This window comes from Pyrgilauda ruficollis, unplaced genomic scaffold, assembly GCF_017590135.1.
Source record: "Pyrgilauda ruficollis isolate IOZ18807 unplaced genomic scaffold, ASM1759013v1 scaffold10, whole genome shotgun sequence".
Taxonomy (NCBI): Eukaryota; Metazoa; Chordata; class Aves; order Passeriformes; family Passeridae; genus Pyrgilauda; species Pyrgilauda ruficollis.
In genome coordinates, this window is record NW_024508101.1 from 16,719,970 (window position 1) to 16,743,419 (window position 23,450).

General features: G+C 60.2%; 3 protein-coding genes across 5 annotated transcripts in view; 2 read left to right on the forward strand and 1 right to left on the reverse strand.

Annotated features, from left to right (window-relative positions):
• RBM6 (RNA binding motif protein 6) overlaps positions 1–5,564 on the reverse strand; it is a 57,955-nt gene extending 52,391 nt beyond the window's left edge. Inside the window, exons 1-2 of one of the 2 annotated variants that reach the window (XM_041465783.1) lie at positions 5,475–5,564; positions 1,068–1,177 (exon numbers count right to left, since the gene is read on the reverse strand). In XM_041465783.1, coding sequence (XP_041321717.1) covers positions 1,068–1,111 — 44 coding nt within the window. In that variant the 5' untranslated portion in view covers positions 1,112–1,177; positions 5,475–5,564. The remainder of the gene's footprint in view (positions 1–1,067; positions 1,178–5,474) is intronic. The other variant, XM_041465793.1, reaches the window with a different exon arrangement.
• A 135-nt stretch (positions 5,565–5,699) lies between these two features.
• MON1A (MON1 homolog A, secretory trafficking associated) lies at positions 5,700–10,835 on the forward strand. Of its 2 annotated transcripts, XM_041465812.1 has the most exons (6): positions 5,700–5,875; positions 7,013–7,154; positions 7,383–7,850; positions 8,042–8,807; positions 8,903–9,050; positions 9,503–10,835. In XM_041465812.1, the coding sequence occupies exons 2-6, from the start codon at positions 7,028–7,030 to the stop codon at positions 9,641–9,643; spliced, it is 1,650 nt and encodes a 549-aa protein (XP_041321746.1). In that variant the 5' UTR covers positions 5,700–5,875; positions 7,013–7,027; the 3' UTR covers positions 9,644–10,835. The 2 variants fall into 2 exon arrangements, with proteins under 2 accessions (XP_041321746.1, XP_041321755.1); XM_041465821.1 differs by lacking the exon at positions 5,700–5,875 and having other exon boundaries at positions 7,009–7,154.
• A 1,269-nt stretch (positions 10,836–12,104) lies between these two features.
• Positions 12,105–20,282, forward strand: MST1R (macrophage stimulating 1 receptor). The gene is made up of 21 exons (XM_041465771.1): positions 12,105–12,233; positions 12,659–13,957; positions 15,148–15,336; positions 15,418–15,543; positions 15,619–15,789; positions 15,987–16,156; positions 16,247–16,424; positions 16,510–16,655; positions 16,762–16,923; positions 17,067–17,160; positions 17,261–17,488; positions 17,569–17,715; positions 17,792–17,951; positions 18,034–18,126; positions 18,201–18,434; positions 18,518–18,598; positions 18,679–18,860; positions 18,934–19,043; positions 19,139–19,304; positions 19,384–19,520; positions 19,597–20,282. Exons 2-21 carry the CDS (start codon positions 12,746–12,748, stop codon positions 19,865–19,867), a joined length of 4,257 nt encoding a protein of 1,418 aa, XP_041321705.1. The 5' UTR covers positions 12,105–12,233; positions 12,659–12,745; the 3' UTR covers positions 19,868–20,282.
• The last annotated feature ends 3,168 nt before the right edge of the window (positions 20,283–23,450 follow it).

The following is a 23,450-nucleotide window of genomic DNA, read 5'->3' on the forward strand; positions in this document are numbered from 1 at the left end:
TATTACATGCTGTGGAGGATACTGATTTTCATCAGCTTTCTCAACACATTAGACAATTATTTGAAGTATTCTTACAGCTGAAACCTAAGGCATGCCATGAGCAGTACCTTTATCACGCCGATTTTCAAGGGACTGAGGTGCACACATGAGCAAAGGGAGAAAGAATGATGCACGACAGAGGAAAATTCTAGATTTTGGTGGCTTCATTTTTATACCCAGCACTCTCTTGCAAACACAGGTCCCAGGTAACAACCAGAGGAACACAACTAATAAAAATATTGTGCTATGCACATCAGCTGCACATTAATCTTTAGAACAGTTGCAGTGACATTCAAAAATGTCTTATGAAGGAGTATATGGGGATATGGACTTTTTGCAAGTGCATGTAGTGGTAGAACAATGGGGAATTGGTTTAAACTGAAAGAGAGTGGAATTAGATTAGATTCTAGGAGTAAATTCTTCCCTGTCAGCATGGTGAGGCCTTGGCACTTTACTGGTTGCCCAGTAAAGTTGTGGATGCCCCATCTCTGGAAGGGTTCAAGGCCAGGCTGGTCAGTCTTCGAGCAGCCTGGGACAGTGGAAGGTGTCCCTGCCCACACCAGGGATTTGGAACAAGATGGTCTTTAAGGTCCCTTCCAATCAAACCATTCTATGATATACGGACTTATTAACCTCATGGAAAGAATTAAACTCTCAAAGTTTTAATAAAACTGTGTGCACAATCAATGTGCCAGTATTTCTGAACTAATTTTCTTCTAAGTATTAACAGCACAGAAATAATACCAGAAGCCACATAGCACATCACATTAGCTCACAACAGCTAAACTAAATATCACTAGAAAAGGTGGTGTGGAGGACTAGAAAGATTAAAAGCAGCTGTTGCTTAAAAACTAAATTAAAAACTTCACAGAAATGCAAAAACCATCAATTAACTTGTCTGTTCTTTGGCCATCACAACTAGCTCCATAGAGACCTCACAACTTCTACCAAAACAGCAAACAGTGAGTTTCCAAGGCTTATTGTATTTAAGAATGTTCCTGAAATAAATGATACATTGAAGTGCTTACCGAAAAGACCCCATTCTGTTGCCTTGTCGATGGTCTCCCCACATTTTGATCTTGTCTGGTAGGCTTCCAGAAATGGTTAATTCACTCTAACAACACCCAGACACCACAACCTGTTGAATAAACAACATGATGATAAGCCACAAGGCAAAGAACACACATGACATGAGAAAAATACTGCTGGTTAGAAGGAGTATGTGTAACATCTGATCAGGATCCACAGATACACAAGACCACATTCAGGCATGAATGAATTCAAGTGTTGCATTTCTCCACGTTCAAATTTGTAAGTGCCAAATGACTCCTGAAATCAAACTGTCAATATGGTGGGCAAACAATTTGATATCTGCTTTGATTAACATAGAGCTTTCCAACATACTGTGCTGTCTGACACTATTCAGGGTGCAGCTAGAAATGTGAGAACGCCGCCATCTATAAACAACAAGGACCGCTGCCGAACAACAGTTTGCAATTAACGTTTAATCCAAACTATTTTTGCCAAAAGCTCTTTGTCGTTCAAGGAAATGATCACCACTCTTGGTCTACCATGGATACTCTGCCCTCAAAAGTATGCAGATAACGGAGGAGGTTTTGCCAATAAATCATGACAGGCACTGTTCTCCAACGCTGCCCTCATCAAGCAGAGTGACGCAAGTAACACTTGCCTCAACAGAAATCTAAAATTTCATCCACTTCCTCCCACCAGCGGAGAAGGTGAGGATTTCCTGGCGATAACCAAAGCCAGGACTTGAAATAGGAAGTACTTCCGTCTTTCCAAAAGAAAAAAAAGGGCTGCAGCAGAGCATGGAGAAAACTGAGGGAGATGGCAGCCTGATGGCCTCAAACCTGCTCCGGCCAATCCAGCTGCAGTGGGACAGGAGGGCTGCCATGTCACCAGGCCAAGGCTGGGAGACCTGGTGCTTACACGCTGTTCCAAAGCGGCATTATTTACCTCCAGTGGTTGAGGGGACAGAGGACAGTACAGACAGTCACTGCCAGGCCTGGCTGGAGCAGCTCTGTCAAAGAAAGGCACACAAAGTGCTGTTTGTTCTCCCTTCCAAAGGTCAGCGCTGCCATAGCAGAGGCAGGTCAGCAGAGCAGGTTATGACAGACCTTCCAGCAGGGAGCAGTTCCGGATGCTGCTGCTGGCAGCTGTCTGTGCCAAGGAACTGAGGCAGCTGCTGTGCCAAGAGAATCCATGCTCTTGCCAGGGTCCACTGCCCACCAGGGAAGGCTCAGGTGGGAGCCAGGGACAGTAGGTTCTGGCAGAAACCAAGCATGCAGAGGCTGAACCTGTGCAACCACAGCTGATCCATCCACCCCAGTGTCACTTCCAAAGAAACAGGTTCATTCCATTGGCCACTCAAGCCTGAGAGTATGAGTCTGCTCACTTTTTATATAGCTCTTGATAAATAACTGCCCTGGTCCCAAGGATTTCCTCCATCTTCCTAGGAGTTCTCTAAGAGAACCAAGACCACAACTCTAGGAGGAAAAGTTCTCTAAGAGAACCAAGACCACAACCGCTTCATGGCAAGGGCAGGCAGAGGAGATGGTTCCTGTTGTCAGCCAGTCCTCTCATCCGAGATCTTTTGCAGCCTGCAGACCTCATGCTTCTTGCTCTTCCCTTCTGCATTTCCCTCCCCCACTCCAGTTCTCCTTCAGTCAACAACATTACCAATGCTTAAAAAAATAAAATCCCTTGCCAGCTGGGAACTGTTTAGACATAATATTCAAATTATCAGACAAGGAAAAAAATACCACTGGACAGCTACCAGGCCCAGCACAGACCTGCTGAGCCATGCAGCAACCTCTGGGAGCGTGAGGTCATGGTTCAATAACACAGGGAGCAACACTGGCTCTGACAGCCCGCACTCAGCCTGATTTGCTCCACCTCCGCCTTTGGCAAAGCACCGGGTGTAAGTTGTGCCAGCTTGTGCTTTTCTGGGTCTGCACCACGGATGACCCTCAGAAGAGAGTTATATTTAACCCAGGTCACTTCAGTGATACGCTTAACCACACAACCCCACAAACCAAAGTGACAGCAAACTGCAGGACAGGGACAGAAGGGTCTTAGCCTGGCTTCCACTGACGCCAAGATCTCCTGAAGGTACACCCTGCTACAACGGCTCCAAAAAAAGCACACCGTGATGAGACATCGTGAGGATTCACCCTTCTGCCACGGGCAGGTATCTGCCAGCTCAGCTCCCAGGTAAATGCTGGGAGACAGGTCAGTGTGAGTGAGGCTGTTTGCCAGACACCCCAGGCCAACAGTAATCATGGCAGAAAGCCACCTGCACGCTTGGAACTGTGCATCCATTAGTTTTTCATACTCTGGTCACAACCAAGTGTTTGAGGAGATGGAAACAGTCCAGTCACTGGCAGACCAACAGCTCTCTAGGACAATAATGAGCAGTTACAATTACCCTGAACATTCAGGAGGCAGATATGCATCATCCTTCCCTATTCCTATCTCAGCTGGCTTTACCTCCTGGTGGCAGGAGCCTCAGCTCCACCGAAGATACAGAAGGCACAACTAAGCAAGGAGAAGCTCTTTTGTGGTTTTAGCTCCTCCAGTGACTGGAGGTCACACAGCCCTCCCAGGAGAGGCTGGTGGAGCTCTGGATGCTCCCTGGCAATTGCACCCAATGACTTCCTCAGGACCATGCCCCTGCCCTCCCCACTGCTTCCCCAGACAACCCTGGGGAGGTTCGACTCCGCTTCCCAATCTGCACGTGCCAAGCCTGACAGCAAACTCTTGGAGCTCTTATTCCAATTTATATCCTGCTATGGGAAAATAATGGCTTTGATCATGGGGATCGTGCAGCTGAGCCACACTAAGCAACTGGTCTTCTTGAGGACTAAATAAAGACATCTGTCAAGGGGCCGAGTGGGAAACGCCAGCACAGCCCTCAAGTGTCTCCTCACCAATTTACACCCAACTTCACACCTTTTTTCCAAATATGGGGGAGAGAAGGGTAATTGGTGACAGACTGGGTGCTATTTTCAGAAAAATACTCTGATATTCAGAGCTTCTCTCCAAACAGATTTTGCCAAGACTTGGTATTTATAGTGCATGAGGAAATCAAACACAGAACTACACACGAGAGCAGAAGAAGCAGTTTGCTGTGGAACAACTTTCTGTACTCAGTAAAGTTTTTGTAAGACTGAAGAAAGGAAAAGGCCTCTTTGAAATCGAAGTCCTGCAGGAGGTACAAGAGAAAACTATTCCCCAGCTATAGAAACTGCAAGTAGCCAAGAAAGCCAGTTATATCCAATGTTAAAGTTAGAGATCCCTAATTCAGAAAAAATATCAAAAGCATGTCACTGACATGTAGAAGTAAAGGGAGAGGGAACCATTTTGGCTCTCATAGGTGTCAGGCTGAAGGAATTAAAAAAGGGGATGTGCATACTTTTTGTCTGTATGATGCTTCTAAAAACAGGTATTAGAGACAACTGGGTGAATTCCTAACACACACCCCACCCCAATACTATCCTGACCTTGCTTGTCTCAAAGGACTTCACAAGTGCATTCCCAAGTGAATGTTGGGAAAGACTCACACCACCAACACCCTGCCAGGATAGGAGAGCTGGTTCCACCTTCAGCAGCATTGCCAAAAGTAACATCACACAGCAGCAGCAACACCAGTCTCTTGAGGTGCCAATTGTTTTTAAAAACAGAGCATGGGAGGTCACTGTCATCACTTCCAGTCGTTCCTGCTCACGGCCTTACGTGGCCTCCACCAGAGCCAGACCACATCCTGCCTCCACCTAAGCCTTTACTCACAGTCCAAAATCCCATTTAGCCCATCACTGGGGATTAAATCTGCTAACACACAGCTCCCATCAGATCCTTTTGCATCCCAGCATGAATCCAGCCCACTTTGGTCCAGCCCTTTTACAACCACCAGCATTCCGAGATGGACACACACGTGATCTGGTGCAAAAAAGGCCCTAATCTTGACCAGAGGCTCAGAGCAACACTGAGATGCCCACAAACACCACAACTGCTGTCAGCGATACACACGTGGTAGGCTCCAACGCTACCGTGTGGGATATCGTATCCTGATCCAGGGGCCGAGCATCCCAGCCGCACAACCCACATCCCACTAGGGCTGAGGTTCTGATGAAGACACCGAGTCCGCAGCACGCAGCTGCGGGCCCACAGCGCCAGGCGCCGCTGCCTCAGCCCGCACGGGCCGGCCCAGCCTCACTCTGTTCCTGAGCCACGGTGACCCCAAAACAGACACACACACCCAACCCCCCGCCATGGACTCCGCAGCCTCCCCTCCTCTACCCCGGGCAGGCCCACACCGGGAGCCCCTCGGGACACTCCTCGGCCCTCTCACCCCACTGAGCGAGATCCCCTTTATCCCAGGCAATCCCCTTTATCTCCCAAGAGACCCTCATCACCTACTCCTCCTCTTCCTCCTCCTGCTCCGTCGCTCCCGCCTCGCACAGGCCCCACGGCCGCCACGGCGAGAACCCGGAACTTCCGGCTCCCTCCTCCCCTTTGGGTGCCCAGAGGTTGCTGGGAATTGTAGTCTCTGTCTCCCCGGTCCTGCCGCCCCTTCTCAGACGTGTTCTTGAGGCTCACGGACTACAACTCCTATGATCCCCCTTGGAGCGCACCGCCTACAACCCCCATGATGCCCCGCGGCGGGTCGCCGCGATGGCGGGGGTGTCGCCGCGGTCGGGGCCGGGACCGGCGGTAGGGCGGGAGGTGACTGCCCGCCGCCGGCTCCGAGCCCGTTTCCGACCCGCCTAGGCTGTGCCCAGGGGGCTGCAGGGCGGCCCCGGGAGGAGCCGCGGAGGTGGGTCCCCGCGCGTTGTCATTAAGGGGGGTCCTGGGCCTGGGTTGTGTCGGGGCTGCAGGAGCGGTGACACCCCAGCGCCGAAGGGCGAAGGGTCGGGGTGGGTCCGTGCTGGGCCGGGGGCGGGTCCTGGGGTGAGTCTCGCCCACGGGAAGGTCAGCAGGGTGAGGAGGAAAGGTGAGGACGGGGCCCTGATCCACTCCCCGGTACCCTCCAGGGCTGTCACAGGATTTTAGTGGGGGTGTCTGGCTCCCCCGGGTGCGGACGGGATCCCAGTAAGCTCCCCGGCACTCTCCAGGGCTGTCACAGGGATTTTTGGGGTAAAGGTTTAGCTCCCCAGGGGACAACAGAGCTTTGACCAGTTCCCCAACACGCTCCAGAGCTGTCACAGGTTTGGGGGTGGGGGCTGCATGAACTCCCCCAGGTAAGGACAGGGCCCTGATCCACTCGGTGATACCCTTCAGGGCTGTCACAGGACTTTGTGGGGGTGGTCTGGGGGGTGCAGAGTAGAGGCCGGGCTCCATGGGCTTCCCTAGCAGCTGGGTTCAGAGGCACAGGCTCCTAGCCAGCCTGCCTGCCTCCTGTTGCTTTTGCTTGTGCTCACTTTTGGTCTTGTTTTCCCCCCGGGAAGGGAGGAAGGAGCAGGCTGGGGGCATGGCCTCTGCTGGATAGGGCACCCAGCTCCTGGGGTGATGCCATATGTGCCAGCTCACAAGGAGTGTCACCAGCCTCGTCCCATGGCAGCCACATAACCCAGTCCAAGGAGGGTCATAAACCCCTCCCTTTGCAAACACCAGGCCTCTGGGATCCCAGGTGCAGGGACAAGCCCCGTCCAGGGCCGTGTCCCTTCCCCCTCGCTGCACAGGGAGGCTGAGCAGCTTTCACAGGGGAAATCGGGGCCAAGCCCTGATGAAAGGTGCCGTGGCCAGGGGCCTGGAAAGAGCTGGGGCTGCGTGAGAGAGGAAATCCTGCTGGATTAGAGCAGCTTTCCTGACATCTCACCAGGGCTTGGTGCTGCCTGCTGAGCCAGCGGGATTGGGCCACGGGTGCTGGCCTGGCCCCGCTGGAGAACAGAGCAGTTCAGGGCCTGCTTTGAAAGTGAGGGGACACAGGGGTGACACTGTGGGTCACACGCAGGTCCTGCCCCGAGGAATGGCTGCAGATGTCCATAAGAAGAAAAGCTGGGAAGTGCCCAATGGGTCCCTGGCGCCAGGAGATGGGCAGCATGCAGAGAGGTCCGAGAGCCCCACACCAGGGCTGGCACAGGGCACGGAGCCAGGTATGGAGCACAGCTCACCAAGGAGGGAAGCAAGCGGGGGGAAAGAGCAGCTCCTCATGCGGGCTGGGACCTCCACAGCCCTGTGGGCAGGGAGATGGGCCCACTCATCACCAGCAGGACCCGCACCCACAGGGTGCTGGGGGATGGGGAGAGGAGGCGGGTCCCCTTTGCCTCCTTCCCCCAGCATGGGGGACACGTGGACGGATGCTGCACGCCCGTTGTTCCCAGGGGCAGGCCAGGAGGGAGCCATGTTCGTGCACACCCGCTCCTACGAGGACCTGACCAGTCCCGAGGACGGGGCGGCCGCGGCGCGGAGCCCGGAGGAGAGGCGGGGAGAGCCGGCCGAGCAGAGCAGCATGGAGCAGATCAGCAAGGACTTCAGCGAGCTGAGCACACAGCTCACGGGCATGGCCCTCGACCTGGACGAGGAGATGAGGGCAGGCAAGGAGGGGAAGCTGGAGCCATCCCCGCAGACCGCCCGCCGCGACTCGGTGCTGTCGGGGAAGGAGGAGGAGGACGTGACCATGGACACCTGGCGCTTGCACCGGAAGCACGTCTTCGTGCTGAGCGAGGCGGGCAAGCCTGTGTACTCCCGCTATGGCTCTGAGGAGGCCCTGTCCAGCACCATGGGCGTCATGATGGCCCTGGTGTCCTTCCTGGAGGCCGAGAAAAACGCCATCCGGTCCATCCACGCAGGTACCACCCTGGGGGGGAATGGGATGGGGGGGTCACGGCCTGCCCATCCATGCGCCTGCCACCATGGGCCATGTCATCTGTCCCCAGGGACAGATGGGTTGCTGGGGGGAGAGGCTGCAGCCTGGCTGTAGCCCTGGGGAGCCAGGCTCACAGGTCTGCCCCCGGCCCCCCGGGGACTCCCTCCCAAGCAGATGGCTACAAGGTGGTCTTTGTGCGGAGGAGCCCGCTGGTGCTGGTGGCGGTGGCACGCACCCGGCAGTCAGAGCAGGAGATTGCCCACGAGCTGCTCTACATCTACTACCAAATTCTGAGCCTGCTCACCTGGACCCAGCTCAACCACATCTTCCAGCAGAAGCAGAACTACGACCTGCGCCGGCTCCTGGCTGGCTCCGAGCGCATCACCGACAACCTGCTGGACCTCATGGCCCACGACCCCAGCTTCCTGATGGGCGCCGTGCGCTGCCTGCCCCTGGCCGCCAGCGTCCGGGACGCTGTCAGCAGCAGCCTGCAGCAGGCCAAGGCCAAGAGCCTGGTCTTCTCCATTCTACTGTCTGGGAACCAGCTGGTGTCTCTCGTGAGGAAGAAGGATCAGTTCCTTCACCCTATTGACCTCCATCTGCTCTTCAACCTCATCAGCTCTTCTTCCTCTTTCCGGGAGGGTGAAGCCTGGACTCCCATTTGCCTCCCTAAGTTCAACTCCAGCGGTTTCTTCCATGCCCACATCTCCTACCTGGAGCAGGAGATGGACCTGTGCCTGCTGCTGGTCTCCACTGACCGCGAGGATTTCTTCACCGTGTCTGACTGCAAGCGGCGCTTCCAGGAGCGCCTGCGGCGGCGGGGAGTGCACCACGCTCTGCAGGAGGCCCTGCGCACCCCCTTCTACAGCGTCGCCCAGGTGGGCATCCCTGACCTCCGGCACTTCATCTACAAGTCCAAGAGCTCCGGGCTCTTCACCAGGTGAGGTCCCAGGGAAGCACTGGGCCAAGGCCATGGCATGTGGCATGAGCTAAGCCCCTTCTCCAGTGGGTTAACCGGGTGCTGTGTTCCTGCAGCCCCGAGATTGAGGCTCCCTACGTGCAGGAGGAGGAGAAGGAGAGGCTCTTGGGGCTTTACCAGTACCTGCACAGTCGGGCCCACAACTCTTCACGGCCCCTGAAGAACATCTATTTCACAGGCCCCCGTGAGAACCTCCTGGCGTGGGTAAGGCCGTTGGTGGGGTTTGGTGAGCCTGTCTTTTCTGGTCCTGCGTGGTGGGTAAAGGGGATGGTAATACTACACAGCATCAGCTCCATGGACCCCAGGGAGGACCCCAGCCTATGCATGGTCCCCTTAGGGGTGAGCCTGCCCCTGTGTGAGGGAGAAACAGACAGGGGTAGCAGTGGGAGCTGGTGAATTCTGGCACCAAGGGCTGTGCCGTGCCCTGTCATGAACTCAGTGCTGTGGAGAAAACCCACTGTGGGGCAAACCCCAGGCTGTGGTTCTCTCACTTCTGAGCAAACCAGATGCCACCCATTTAGGATACCCCACTGCCACTTTGTGTCCCTGCACTGGAGCCCCTCTGCCCATTGCTGGTAGCCCATGGGGGGAAGATGGAGTGCCAGCCCCAACTGGGGCACAGTCCTGTTCCCAGCACATCCTGTTCCTTCTCCCAGGTAACCAATGCCTTTGAACTCTACGTATGCTACAGTCCCCTGGGGACCAAGGCCGGCGCCATCAATGCTGTCAACAAGCTCATGAAGTGGATCCGCAAGGAGGAAGACCGACTCTTCATCCTCACGCCCCAGACATACTGAGGGGCATCACCCAGGGCATGGAGGCAGCTGGGAGAGCCCCCGCTGTGCTGGGGAGCCCATTCCCAGGGGTTCCCGGGCTGTGTGTCCAGGGGAGAGGGCATGGTGGGACCCCAGAGCACAGGGAAACCCCGCCTGCGGGACTGTCCAGCCTGGTTGGTAGAGATGGGGTGCACAGGGAAAGGAATGAACAGGACTTTCTCTCAGCTGCAGGCAGTGCCCCAGCTGGGGGGCCTGCTCTTCCTTCACAGTCCCCAGCTCCATCCTTTGTTGTGAGGGTCCTGGAGTGGGACTGCTGGTACCCCATGTTACTAGAGGGGAGCAGAGCCCCAGGGTCCTGCTGCCTGTGCCTGGCACCTCCCTTCTCTGACATCCTGTGGCTGTGCCAAGGATGGAGGTCCCCACGGGAGATGTGGCAGCACTCAGGGGAGCCCTGTGTTGCTGTGCCTGCAGATGGCAGGTGACACCGTCCAGGTGAGGGACAGGGTTGGCCTGGGGCATACACTGCTCCTCTCCCTGCCTTGGGGGATCTGGACCCTTCAAGTGCCAGGGAGCCTCTGCAGTCCCAAAGCAGGTTTGTCCCCTTAGCATCTATATGAGCCTGGACCCTTCCCACTGTGGCTGTGAAAAGGATGTCTGTCCCTGGGGATGCTGGTAGGCAGGGTGGGTCAGCCTGCCCCAGCTGGGACAGCAGGGTCCTGCCCCCCTCACCACAGGGACACAGAGCAGCTCCAGAGAGCTGAGGTGTTTGTCAAGGTGTTTGTGGGCTCATGGTTCTGGCTGTGGGTTGTGGATCCTAAAGGGGCAGATCAAGCACATCTCCTTGGAGACCACCCCCAGTACAGGACCATGGTGCTCCCCAGCCCATGGAGAGTTTTCCCCTTGGCACAGGAGCACCTGTCCCCCAAACCCAGCCTCTCAAGTCAGCTATGCTGAGCTTCCTGCACCTCCCTGACCACCCCAGGCACTGGTGTGGGGCTGAGCACCTGTGAATGGCCCAACTCCATGTTTTGGGGCTGTCTGAATAGTGCTGGAATAGGTGTGGAAGGAGAGACAGAGCCATCAGACTGACAGCCCGGCACAGAGGGAGCTGGGAAGGATCCGGCAGGGCTAGCACAGGGATCTGCTCCTGTATTTATGCTCCTGCCAGAGTGTAATCGCTTGTCTTTGCTCATAAACATTATCTGGACCCTAAGTCTTGTTGCATTCCTGTATGTTCACTGGAGTGGGGGGATGACCAAGCTGGGCAGGAAGTTTGTTCCAAGTTTTGGTACGGTGCAGTCCAGTCCCGGGGATCTGCTGGGAGCAGGAAAGCTGCCTGGGAGTGGTGCGGGGCTGCCGGGTTGTGCTGGCAGGAGGCGGCGCTGGCTGGAGATTGGGAGCGGCAAAATCCCCGTGCTGAGCTGGCCTCGGCCAGCTCATGTCGAAACCGAGCAGAGGCGCAGCCGGGGGAAGGAGCTGTTGGGTAAGGCCCGGAGCCAGCGGAACTGCCGGGCCTTGCACAACACGGGGCGGGAGCCTGCGAGGGCCGGGCTGGGCCAGGCGGCAGGCACAGGGCATTGGCAGCAGGCTCAGCTCTCCTGGGACCAAAGTCCCCAGCTCCCTGCTCACCTGGAGGAAAGGTCCATGCGCAAAGCTGGGTTCACGGGCCCAGCGTCTGAGGGCAGCAGGGCATCTGGAGGGCAAATCCATGTATGGATCGGGATGTAAAGAGTCTTCCCACATCTCTACGAACAGCAGTCACTCCCAGAGGTGCTGGCATCTCCTGCCACTGCAGGCAGCCCGGGAGGAAAGGGACATGAGACACAGAATGGCCACAACAGAAATAACCCTCTCAGCTGCCCTGGCAAAGCTGTGGCTCTCCCAGCCCTGCTCTTTCCTCCCAGCTAGGAACTCTGGTGCTGAGCCTGCCGCACCCCTCAAGGCTGCCCTGTTGGCCTGGAAGTGAGCAGTGCTACCGCGGGAGCTGTGGGGAAGCGGCAATTTCAATTCCATGTGTCGGGGTGTCAGCTGTCCCTGTGGCAGCGGGGCTGGGGGCTGCGGCCAAGGGCCCAAGGAGTACCGACATGCAGGACCCCACTGTACCCAGAGATGCTGCTGGCAGACACCTCCCAGCCACGGGCATCCCCCGACGGCCACCGGACCTGCAGCGGGCAACCGGGGCAGTGTGCCAGCCGTGCAGCCGTGCTCCGATCAGCGGCCCCGACTCACACCCGTGCGCCTCTTGGGCACCGTGCCCAGCCGTGCCCGTCTCCCCGGGAGTGCCCAGCGACCCTCCGGGTACCCCGATCTCCTGGTTCCCCCGAACACCCCCGTCACCCCGGGCTGCGTGTGCCGGTGCCGGCCCTCGGGGAGCCCCGGGCGGTGCGGGGGCAGGACCCGCCCACCCCGTTCCGCCCTGTCCCGTCCCGCCTCGCCCGCTCCGTCCCGGCCCCGCTCCGCTCCGCCCTGTCCCGGCACGGCACGGCACGGCACGGCACGGCACGGCACGGCAGCGCCCAGGTGAGCGCCCTGCCGCCCGGCGCCGCTCGGATCGGACCGGACCGGACGGATGGGGCGCGGGCAGCCCGACCCAGTGGAAGTCCCGGACCTGGTGAGCTGCGGCGGGGCCGGGAGTGGAGGCCGGGGGTAGTTCGGGGTCCCAGTCCCGGGAGGCTGGCGGGGGCCTTGTCCTAGTACCGCAGGGATCCCCAGTCCCCATTGCTGTCCCGGGGGCTGGGAGAGTCCCTATCCCAGTCCCCGGAATGGGTCATTGCAGGGCAGAGATGCCCCAGGGTGACAGGCAGCGTCTGTAGGTGGCAGAAGGCAGGATTTGTCCCTCTGCCACAGGCAGCTTGGCATCACCTCCTACTCATGGTATTTCGGAAGAGGTTTGGTGTGACTGATCCTCCCTCAGCACTACCCATCGTCATCTGGCCCTTGGGAACCCTGGCAGCCCCAACTGACACCCGGCTGTGGCTGTGCCCGGGTCCTCACCTAAAATAAGGGGGTAAAACCCTCCCTTTTCTATCTTGGCAGATGCAATGGTGGCCCATCCTCCGTGCGTTCTGAGTCTGCTGGGTGCTGAGCACCATCGATAACCCCGCACCAGTGGCACTGCACAGCATGGGCCTGTGGTGCTGTGTGTGCCTCTGGCTACTGCTCACCCTGGCCACTGCCGGTGCCTGGCAGTGTCCCCGCATCCCTTACAGCTCCACCAGGAACTTCTCCATCCCCTACACACTGCCCAGCCTCGATGTTGGCAGCCCCATCCAGAATGTTGCTGTCTTCACTGACTCCGACGGCCCAGTCGCTGCCTTTGTGGCCGTCCGCAACCGCATCCTATTGCTCAGCCCCGAGCTGCGCCTGCTCTCCGTCCTTGTCACCGGCCCAGTGGGCAGTGCCAAGTGTGAGATCTGTCGCCTGTGCCCAGCCACCACAGATGGCCCTGAGGACACAGACAATGTCCTGTTGCTGCTGGACCCACTGGAGCCATGGCTGTACAGCTGTGGCACGGCACAGCATGGGCTCTGCTATCAGCACCAGCTGGAGGTGCAGGACGGTAAGGTGGCCATCACAGCCACACACTGCCTGTACTCAGCCATGGGCAACAGCCCTGCCTTCTGCCCTGACTGTGTGGTCAGCCCACTGGGGACCAGTGCCACTGTGGTGGCCACCTCCTACGCCTCTGTCTTCTACCTCGGCTCCACCATCAACAGCAGTGTGGCAGCACGGTACAGCCCACAGTCGGTGTCCATCCGACGCCTGAAGGGCACCTTGGATGGCTTTTCAAATGACTTCCAGCGGCTGACGGTGCTGCCGCAATACCGCGACAGCTACACCATCCACTACGTGCACTCCTTTGCCGACGGGGACCACGTCTACTTCCTGATGGTGCAGCCGGAACGGCCGGGATCAACGGTGTACCACACGCGCCTGGCGCGGCTCAGCACCCACGAGCGTCACCTCCGCCGCTACCGCGAGCTCGTCCTCGACTGCCGCTTTGAGTCCAAGCGCCGGCGCCGGCGCAGCGGCGAGGAGGACGCTGAGAGGGACATCGCCTACAACGTGCTGCAGGCAGCCCACGCTGCCCGCCCTGGTGCACGCCTGGCCCGCGACCTCGGCATCAATGACACCGACACGGTGCTCTTCGGTGCCTTTGCCGAGAGCCGGCCGGAGAGCCGAGTGCCACAGGAGAACTCGGCCGTCTGCGCCTTCCCCCTCCGCCTCCTCAATCAGGCCATGGAGGAGGGCATGGAGAAATGCTGCGGCACCGGGCACCAGCCACTGCTGCGGGGGCTCAGTTTCTACCAGCCGGTGGAGTACTGCCCACACAATGTGAGTGCTCCACCCTGCGCCGCATCCGGCCCGGGGACCCTGGGGGTTGGCTGGGGTGTGGGAAAGTGGATTCAGGAGCTGGGAAACACTGGTATAGCGGAATGGATGGTGGGGTGGGGTAGGGCAGGGCAGGGGGAGAGCAGCATCACCCAGGTGTGAGTCAGCCCAGCAGCCACCCACCACCTACTGCAGGGGCTGCTGTGTTCCAGCAGCCCTGGCTGCACCGAGGAGGCCGGGTGAGGGTGGGGATCCTGTTGAGCCCCCCACCTCACTGGTACATGTGCCAGCACATGGGCACACTGCCACATGTCATGCATTGGACCAATTCTTCTCCTGGTATGGCCTCTCCAGCAGCCTAGACTCCGGCCCCCGTGGTGACTGTCCCTGGACCCCAGCCACCCTCTCCAGCTTGTTTATCTGGGGGCGGGGGGGGGCAGGAAAGCCACAGAGCCTCAGTGCTTTGCGGGCTGGATGTGTGAGGTGCAGGCTGCTCCTGCCTTGTCCCCCAGGCCCAGCCACCGCCTTCTGTGGGCAAATAAACCGCAGGCGGAAGTGCAATTAGTCACCGGGGTTCCTCGTCTGCCACAGCCGTAGGGCAGGAACACCGTGTCCCAGGTACAAGCCCCAGCACGGCCAGGATGCAGATGGGTGGGCACCCTGGCAGGGCCCCCTCGTCCCAGCACATGACACGAGTTTTGGTGTCCTCAGCCAGGCTCAGGGCAAGGTGCAGCCAAATCCCCTCCTCTTCCTGCACAGAGCAGACAGCTCACTGCTGCTGACTCACACGGTGGCAGGAGAAACTCAGAGGGGACCCGAGCCCCTCTGCATTGGGGGTATCCAGTGGGGACTCCATGGCTCCTGGTGTCCCTCTTCCACCCCAGCCCCTTGCTGAGCTCCAGGGGTCAGGGAAGATTGGGGTTGGAGTGAGCATCCTGTGGTGCCAGCACTAATAACTATATCCAGATGGGGTGGGAGGGGAGGGGAGGGCAGGATCTGACGCTACATGGGGGACTGAGGGAGGGCCTGCTGATGTGGTTTTTTCTCCAAAATTTTCCCAGCCTGGAGGGGAACTTAAGCAATCTGGTGCTGCCCCAAAATATCTCACAGATCAAGCTGGTGCCTACCTGTGAGGGTGTGGGAGTCGGGGTGCCAGGCCAGCTTCAAGTCACCCACACCATGTTTGGTCACAGGTGAACCTCTCAGCACCAGTGGTCGACACCCGCTGCTGGGATCAGCCTACCCTCGTCCCTGCCGGCTCCTACAAAGTGGACCTGTTCAACGGGCAGCTGACAGGTGTCCTCCTCACCTCCCTCTTTGTCACCGCCATGGGAGACGTCACTGTGGCCCACCTGGGCACAGCAGAAGGACGCATCTTCCAGGTGGGATGGGGGGGTCGGGTGGGATAGCAAGTCCTGGCAGGCTGTGGGGTATGCTCAGCCCCCTGCTCTGCCCTGCTGCAGATGGTGCTCCAGCGCTCCAGCTCCTACCTTCTGACCTTGTCCAACTTCTCCCTGGGAGAGCCGGGGCCAGTGCGAGGTGCCATGGGGCTGCAAAGCCACTCACTCTTCTTCACTGCTGGCACCAAGGTGAGTGGGCGGTCTGAGGCATAGGGTGGGCATGGAACTCCCTGTGTCCCCCTCATCTCCACTCTCCATCCCCAGGTGTGGCTCCTGAACGTCACTGGCCCTGGCTGTCGCCACTTCTCCACGTGCCAGCGCTGCCTGCGGGCTGAGCGCTTCATGGGCTGTGGCTGGTGTGGGGATGGGTGCAGGCGCCGCCACGAGTGCCCCGGTCACTGGGTCCAGGACAGCTGCCCACCCGTCCTCACCGACGTAGGTCTGCGCTGCCGTCCCGCTGCTCCTCACGCCTCCCAAGCGCTCGGATGGGGAGGGACATGGCAAATGGGGTGGCATGTGGAGGCACCCCCTCCCCGGGATGGCTGATGTGTTCCTCAGAGAAGGGTATTTCTGGACCCACAACAGTCACTGGACTGTGGCAGCTTGGAGTGACACAGGTGCCTCTCCCACAGTTCCATCCCCGGAGTGCCCCACTGCGGGGTCGGACACGGGTGACACTCTGTGGAATGACCTTCCGCTCCCAGTCGGACCCCGACCCCAGCCACAGCCCCCGCGGTGCCTACCGGGTGGCAGTGGGACGGCGAGGCTGCACCGTGCTGCCGGGGGAGAGCGACAGCTACAGGTGTGCAGCGGTGCTGGGAGAGAACAGCAGCAGAGGGGGCTCTGGGGCTGTCCCCCGGGCTGGGGCTGATCCCCCATCACTGTCCCGCAGACCCCTGCCCACCTCGCGCCGCAAGGAGTTTGTGCATGTGCTGGTGTGTGAGCTGGAGCCGGGGGCGCCGGCAGCAGCGGGGGGCCCGGCCGCCGTGGTGCTCACTGTGGAGGAGCCCGCCAGACCCTCCGGCTTCCGCGTCTACGGCTCCGCCACCCTCGGCGGCTTCGTCTTCGTGGTACGGCTCCACACCGGCAGTGCCCCTGGAGGGGTCGGGGGGGTTCGGTTCACTCACCCGTCCCACTGACCCCATCTCTGCTCAGGAGCCCCACGTCAGTGCCCTGCACCCCCCGTTTGGCCCCCGGGGGGGTGGCACCCACCTCTCACTCCATGGCAAACACCTCTCGGCAGGGAGCAGCTGGCGGGTGATGGTCAATGGCTCCGAATGTGCCCTGACTGGGCAGCCCAGGTACACCCCTGCCCTGCACCTGGCACAGCAGGGTCCCCAGCACGGGACGGGCACGGGCAGCCCCTGCACTCCCCCTGTCCCCCCAGCCACGCTGTCGTGTCGCCAGGCAGGGCAATGGGACAATCCAATGCACGGCTCCCGCCGCTGGTGGCCTGGGCGCAGCCTGGATATCCCTGTGGATCGACGGGGAGGAGTTCCCGGCCCCCGTGCCCTTCCAGTACCGCCCTGACCCCGCCGTATCGGCCATCGTCCCCAGCTGCAGCTATGAGTGAGTGCGTGGGCTCCCTTCCCCCGGGTGAGGGGACAGCCCTGTTCTCCCACTGCCCTGGCTGGGCTGGACGAGGTGCTGGGAATTGCAGGCACCCAGGGGACCATGTGCACCCCGGGGAACCTGATCCATGCCCGCTGTAGGGGCTCGCTGCTCACCATTATCGGCACCCACCTGGACTCCGTGTACCGCGCCAAGATCCGCTTTGAAGCCGGCGGTGTGATTACCCAAGCCACGGTAAGCACCGGGGTGTGAGGCCATCGCCCCGGCCCTGCCCACCCCACCGCAATCCCCCGGGCACATTCCGAGCCGGTGCTCAGCATCTCCCTGCCCACAGGAGTGCAAGAGCCCGCTGGCACCCGATCGGCTGCTGTGCCACAGTCCAGCCTTCCCCTTCGAGAGCAAGGTGGAGGTGGTGCTGGGGAACCTGAGCGTGCTGCTGGACGGCGCCGACGGCCGCTGGCTCTTCCGCCTGCGCTACTTCTCCCGGCCCAAGGTGTACCCCTTGGTGCAGGAGGGCAGGCGGCTCCGCCTCAAGCCCGGCGACGATGAGATCGAGGTGCACGTACGTGGGGCAGTGGGGTGAGCCAGAGCAGGGGGTCCCACTGCCAGGACCCCCGAGCTCACGGTGCTCTGTCTGGGCAGCAACTGGGGCTGGATGCCGTGGCCACCTGCATGAACATCTCCATGACGGTGGGGGGCCTGGACTGCCACCCCAATGTCCTGAAGAACGAGGTGACGTGCCGCCTGCCCCGCGAGCTGCGCCTGCCCCCCGCCGGGGCCCCCGTGGAGGTAGGAGCCCCCCGGCTGGGCAACCACCCGCCCCAGTCCCCCCCACCCCGTCCCTGCTGAGCCCCTGATCCTCCAGATCTGTGTGAACGGAGCCTGTGAGGCGCTGGGCTGGGTTCTGTCCCCCCCCACGTCGCTGGACCTGGCCGCCAGCCTGGCTCTGGGCACCGGCATCACCTTCCTGGTCTGCTGCATCCTGGCTGCCGTGCTGTTCCGCTGGCGCTGGAAGAAGAGGCGGGGTGAGTGCCGTGCTCGCCGGGTACTCTGATGCCCCCAGACCCATGCCACGCCACTCTCTACCCACCCCATTGCTGCCTGCAGGTACGGAGAACCTGGAGCTGCTGGCACAGCCCGGCCGCAGCGACCCCCCTGTCACTACCCAGCGCCCCGGCGTCGACTACAGAGAGGTGCTGGGTAAGTGAGTGTCGCTGGTGGGTGGCGGGGTGCTGGGTGCTGCCAGCCCTCACCCCCTCTGCCTGTCCCGGCAGTGCTGAACACAGCGGGCACTCCCGGCCCCGTGGGGCCCCGCACACGCGTCACCAGCGCCGGTGCCAATGGCAGTGCTGGTGCTGGTGCAGCGGGAGGGGGATCTCCCGTGCCCCTGCTCAGGGCCACATCCTGCTGCCTGGAGGATCTGCGGCCGGAGCTGCTGGAGGAAGTGAAGGACATCCTCATCCCCGAGGAGCGGCTTGTCACCCACCGCCACCAGGTCATCGGCAAAGGTGACTCTTTGGCACCCCGATTTGGCTGTGGCGTCACCTGCCCGATGTGTGTGGTGCCAGCTTTGTGCCACCCGTTCCTGCAGGGCACTTTGGCAGCGTCTACCATGGCACCTACACGGACCCGCTGCTGGGGGACCTCCACTGCGCCGTCAAGTCCCTGCACCGTGAGTGTGTGTGCACCCTCCCGTGTGTGCCCCCATGGCATTCCACAGCAGCGGAATGGCCACAGCTCAGCTCTCCACAGGCATCACGGACCTGGAGGAGGTGGAGGAGTTCCTGCGTGAGGGCATCCTCATGAAGAGCTTCCACCACCCCCAGGTGCTCTCGCTGCTGGGGGTGTGCCTGCCCCGCCACGGGCTGCCCCTTGTCGTCCTGCCCTACATGCGCCACGGGGACCTGCGCCAGTTCATCCGCACCCAGGAGCGGGTAGGGGGTACCCCAAGGGGGGTGGGAGGTGATGGGTGCCAGGGTCTCCATGCTCACCACTCCCATCTCACAGAGCCCCACAATGAAGGAGCTCATCGGCTTCGGGCTGCAGGTGGCCCTGGGCATGGAGTACCTGGCCCAGAAGAAGTTTGTGCATCGGGACCTGGCAGCCAGGAACTGCATGTAAGTGTGGCTGTGCCCTCCAGACCTTCACCTCAGGGTAACCGCCTGGGTCTGGGGGTGCCCAGGAGTCCCCACCTCGACGTGGTGTCCTGCAGGCTGGACGAGACGCTGACAGTGAAGGTGGCTGACTTTGGGCTGGCACGGGACGTGTTTGGCAAGGAGTACTACAGCATCCAGCAGCACCGCCACGCCAAGCTGCCTGTCAAGTGGATGGCGTTGGAGAGCCTGCAGACCCAAAAATTCACCACAAAGTCTGATGTGGTAGGCATGACCCCCCCTCCCCATTCCGTCCCCCGTCTGCATGCTAGCTGTGCACCCACGGCTGCTCTCTTCTCGGCAGTGGTCCTTCGGGGTGCTCATGTGGGAGCTGCTGACGCGTGGGGCATCGCCGTACGCTGGGGTGGACCCCTACGACATGGCCCACTACCTGCTGCAGGGGAGACGCCTGCCACAGCCCTCTCACTGCCCCGACACCCTGTGAGTGCAGCTGGGGGTGGGCAGGGTGGCAGGGCTGTCCTGAGGGCTGCCAGCACTCACGGGGCTCTCGGTGCAGGTACAGGGTGATGCTGAGCTGCTGGGCGCCGGCGCCCGAGGACAGGCCGTCCTTCACGGGGCTGGTGGCTGAGCTGGAGCGTGTCCTGGCCACACTGGATGGTGAGCACTATGTCAACCTGAATGTCACCTACACCAACCTGGACTGGGGTCCTCCCTTTCCCCCTGCTCCCCCGGGGCAGCTGCCTGATAGCGAGGATGAGGATAAACATAATGAGGAGGAAGAAGAAGAGAATGAAGAGGAGGAGGACGATGACACATCTGTGTGCTGATGGGATTCCCTGCACCATGGGGTCTTCAGACCCCCATATAGCATAGGCACACTCCCCTGAGGAGGGTTGCAGTGTGCAGCCGTGTGCTATGGTGCACCCTCCCTATGGGATGGGTGCTGGGAGGCAGCTGGGTGCCATGGAGTGCTCTCCCATGGCTCACACCCAGACCCTGCTGGCTGCTCCCCAGGATTGGTCCTGCACCACAGGATGCTGGGGGCTCAGTCCTGCAGTGGCTGGGTGGTCTGAGGCTCAGCCCCACAGCTCTGGGGTCTGGGGCTCAGTCCCATAGTGGATGGGTGCTGAAGGGCCCCATAGCCAGTGGGTGCTGTTGTGTGGCCTGGCCTTCCCAGGGCTCCCATGGAGTTTCAAGCCTCTTGGCTGCTCAAATCACTCATTAAAATGTAATTATATTTTTTCCCTGGCTGGGGCTGTGTCTTTGAGGGGGTTATGCTCCAGGTTGGCAGCACCCTTGTGCCCCTGCATGGGGAGGTGTCTCCCCACCCACTCCTGGAGCACCCACCTCATGGGAGGCACTGAGGAGGAGGCACCCACTGTTGCTGTGCCAGTGACACGAGGGCATCTACACAACGGTGCTGCTGTGGCCACCCTGGAAGCATCCCCCATTGCCTGCCACACTGGAGCCCCGTTCTGCACCATGTCCCACAATGGCCCTCTAACCTTGGGATGTCTAGGAGGTTTTTGCTAAAAGTCCTTCTCCCAGCCACATCCAGCCTGTGCCAGGGTGGCTGTGAGGCATGAGGCATGTCAGGAGTACCATGCTTCGGGGCATGGGGTGATGATGCCCCTGCAGTCCTGGCATAGGGGCCATGTTGCCCCCAGGATTTGTGGCATGATGGATGCCTGGGGCATGGAATTGCAGTGCCCATGGGATCATGATGCTCCTGGGATGATAGGTGGCCAGCCATCAGATCAGGATGCTCTTGGGATTGTGGGTGTCCAGCCATGGGGTCATGGAGGGCAGGGCATGGGACTACAGTAGTAGTCCCACTAAGGTGCCCATGGGACCACAGGACGTGATCACAGTGAGGACATGATGGCATCCAGCCCATTTACTGCTCCTCACCCTGCCTGCCTGCACAGGGTCCAGTGGGGCACACTGCTCCGGGCTTGGGGTGCTGCCTGGTGACCAAGAGTCATTACCAGCTTCACTTAATGACACCTTTATTGCTTCAGTACTTCAGTGGAGCTCGTGCCTCAGGGCATGCCAAGAGATGGGCATGGGTCTGTGATGCTTGCTGCCCAGTGAGCTGGCTTTCTGTTCCTTTTTGTGGAAGTGGTGGCAGATGTCACACTTGCAAGGAACTCATCCTGATGAAGAGGTCCCTTCTGCCCCAGTTTTGGGGCAAAAATCACCTAGAACAAGACACTGGAAGAGAGGAGGGGGGCAGTGATGGGCATCCCTTGGCTGGGTACAGGTCCAGAGTTCGGGGCAGGGGACAAGAGCAGGGTCTGGGATGGATGGATGGATGGATGGATGGATGGATGGATGGATGGATGGGCAGGGGATGTGCAAGGGATGCTGAAACAGACACGGTCTGTGGCTGTGGGCAGTGCTGCTCCTGTTCCATGTCCAGCCACACAGCCCTGCCGCCAACACTGGCTTTAAATAAAACCTCCTCGGCTGCTCATTAAGCAGTGCTGGAGCCCGGGGCCGTGTCAGCTCCCATCAGCCAAGCTGTCCATCTCCACCGGCGCCTCGCACCTGCACGGCTCCACTGCCACGTGCCCGAGGGCATTTTTAGTGCAGCTGGATCCCAGCGTCCCACAGTCAGAGCGGCTGCCAGCACCATGCCTCAGTTTCCCCACAGTGCGCCTGCTCTGCTCTCGGCCTGGCTTTTGGGTGACCATGACCTCCAGTGTAGGTGCTGACCTTGCACATGGAAGGCCAAGCAGCACCATTTCGGCTCGCTGCTGAGTTGCTGTGGCAACAGGAAGAGCCTGGCACTGTGTGATTATTAGGGCTGGACCAGAAATGGAAGGTACTGGGACTGGGGGATGCTGTGTGCCTGGAGGGCAGCCAGGGGGGCTGACTGGGGCACCAGCAGCTCATGGGATGCAGGGATGGATGGATGGATGGATGGATGGATGGATGAATGGATGGGTGGATGGATGAGTGCATGGAGTGATGGGTAGATGCATGGATGGATGAATGCAGGGATGGATGGATGCATGGATGGACTGACGGATGGACGGACGGATGAATGGACAGATGGACAGACAGATGGATGGATGGACGGACGGATGGACAGGCTGGCATCTTGGCTATTGCCCTCCTCAGCACAAAGCAGAGTGGGTGGCCAGGGCTGTGTTTGGGTGGCAGATGCATGCCAGGCCTGCTGTCTGGTGCCATGGGACAGCTGTGGGAGCAGCCAGTGGGAGCAGGGTACCCGGAGGGAGCAGGGCAGTCCGTGCTGGCAGTGGGGTGGCACAGTGAACTGCTTGTTAGCTGACAAGTCTGGTGTGGTTACCGTGATGTGCGTGTGGGCGGCCCCTGCTTTAGGCTGCCCCCCTCCCCCCACGAATGTGCTTGCAGAGATGACAGATTTCATGCTAATCCACATTTATCCTGCCCTAATTACGCTGCGGGAGGTGAGGAGCGAGCGCCCAGACTTCCATGCCAAGGGCTGGCATGTGCCCACCCCTGTCCGATGCTGCCTGACGCTGCTAGCTGGGACTGGTACTGGCACTGTGCCCACTGCCACGGCGCCAGGGACAGGCAGGTGACTTCTGAGGGTGGCACCTTGCATGGCACCTGGCACCCCTGCCGCAGCTGGGGGGTGCCTTAAAGGTGCTACCTGGGCACCCACAGGTGGGCACTGGGTGGTGGTACCCTGAGGTGCTGTGTGGCTGGGCATGGTTGGTGCAGCACCGGGCTGAGCTGTGGGCAGGTGAGGCCGTGCCGGGCCGTGCCACGCTGTGCCAAGTCGTGCCAAGCCACCTCGTGCCGTGCCCACCCGCCACGGCTGCGGCAGAGCAGCCGGTGTCCCATCCCGGCAACGCGCCGTGCACACACAGCAGTTTAAATGTTTTATTTGGGGAAAGTGCTGTCGTTAGCAGGGATTAATTATTAAAATCGGAGCCATCTATAAAACATGAGTGGCCGCACGCGGGGCTGCGGGTGCACAGGCAGAGCCGGGCACGGTCCCGCCGCCGGCACCGCCCGGGGCCCGGAGCCGCGGCGCTTGCCCGCGATGCCGCAGCGGCACCTCCACAGCGGGTGGGCTCCTGGCGGCAAAGGGCGGGCAGGCAGCGAGTGCCACGGGGTGGCGGCTGGACTGGGGACGGGCAAAATTGTGCTAAATCAGTGTTTGGGTGAGGCGGTGGTCGCCGGTGCCAGCCGTCCCAGTGAGAGGTGGCAGGAGGCAGCAGGCAGCGCCGAGCTGTTTTTAGCGGCTGCCGGTGCTGGGAGCGGGCGTGAAGAGCAGCCGCCGCGGCACCGACGTGCCATTTTTAGAAACCGGCAAGTTTTGCTAATGATGGCTGTGAGCGGCGGGGGGGCTGCACCCTGACACCCCCAGTCCCTGCTGCCCGCACCCCGGCCCCGCAGCCAGCCCACGCCCGG

Bases quoted from the DNA above. Each gene is read 5' to 3' on its own strand.
- MON1A (XM_041465812.1), top strand. From the start codon at position 7,028: ATGGCTGCAGATGTCCATAAGAAGAAAAGCTGGGAAGTGCCCAATGGG. The intron at 8,808-8,902 runs GTGAGGTCCCAG...GTGTTCCTGCAG, and splicing joins AGCTCCGGGCTCTTCACCAG to CCCCGAGATTGAGGCTCCCT. The intron at 9,051-9,502 runs GTAAGGCCGTTG...TCCTTCTCCCAG, and splicing joins GTGAGAACCTCCTGGCGTGG to GTAACCAATGCCTTTGAACT.
- MST1R (XM_041465771.1), top strand. From the start codon at position 12,746: ATGGGCCTGTGGTGCTGTGTGTGCCTCTGGCTACTGCTCACCCTGGCC. The intron at 13,958-15,147 runs GTGAGTGCTCCA...GTTTGGTCACAG, and splicing joins TGGAGTACTGCCCACACAAT to GTGAACCTCTCAGCACCAGT. The intron at 16,425-16,509 runs GTACGGCTCCAC...ATCTCTGCTCAG, and splicing joins TCGGCGGCTTCGTCTTCGTG to GAGCCCCACGTCAGTGCCCT.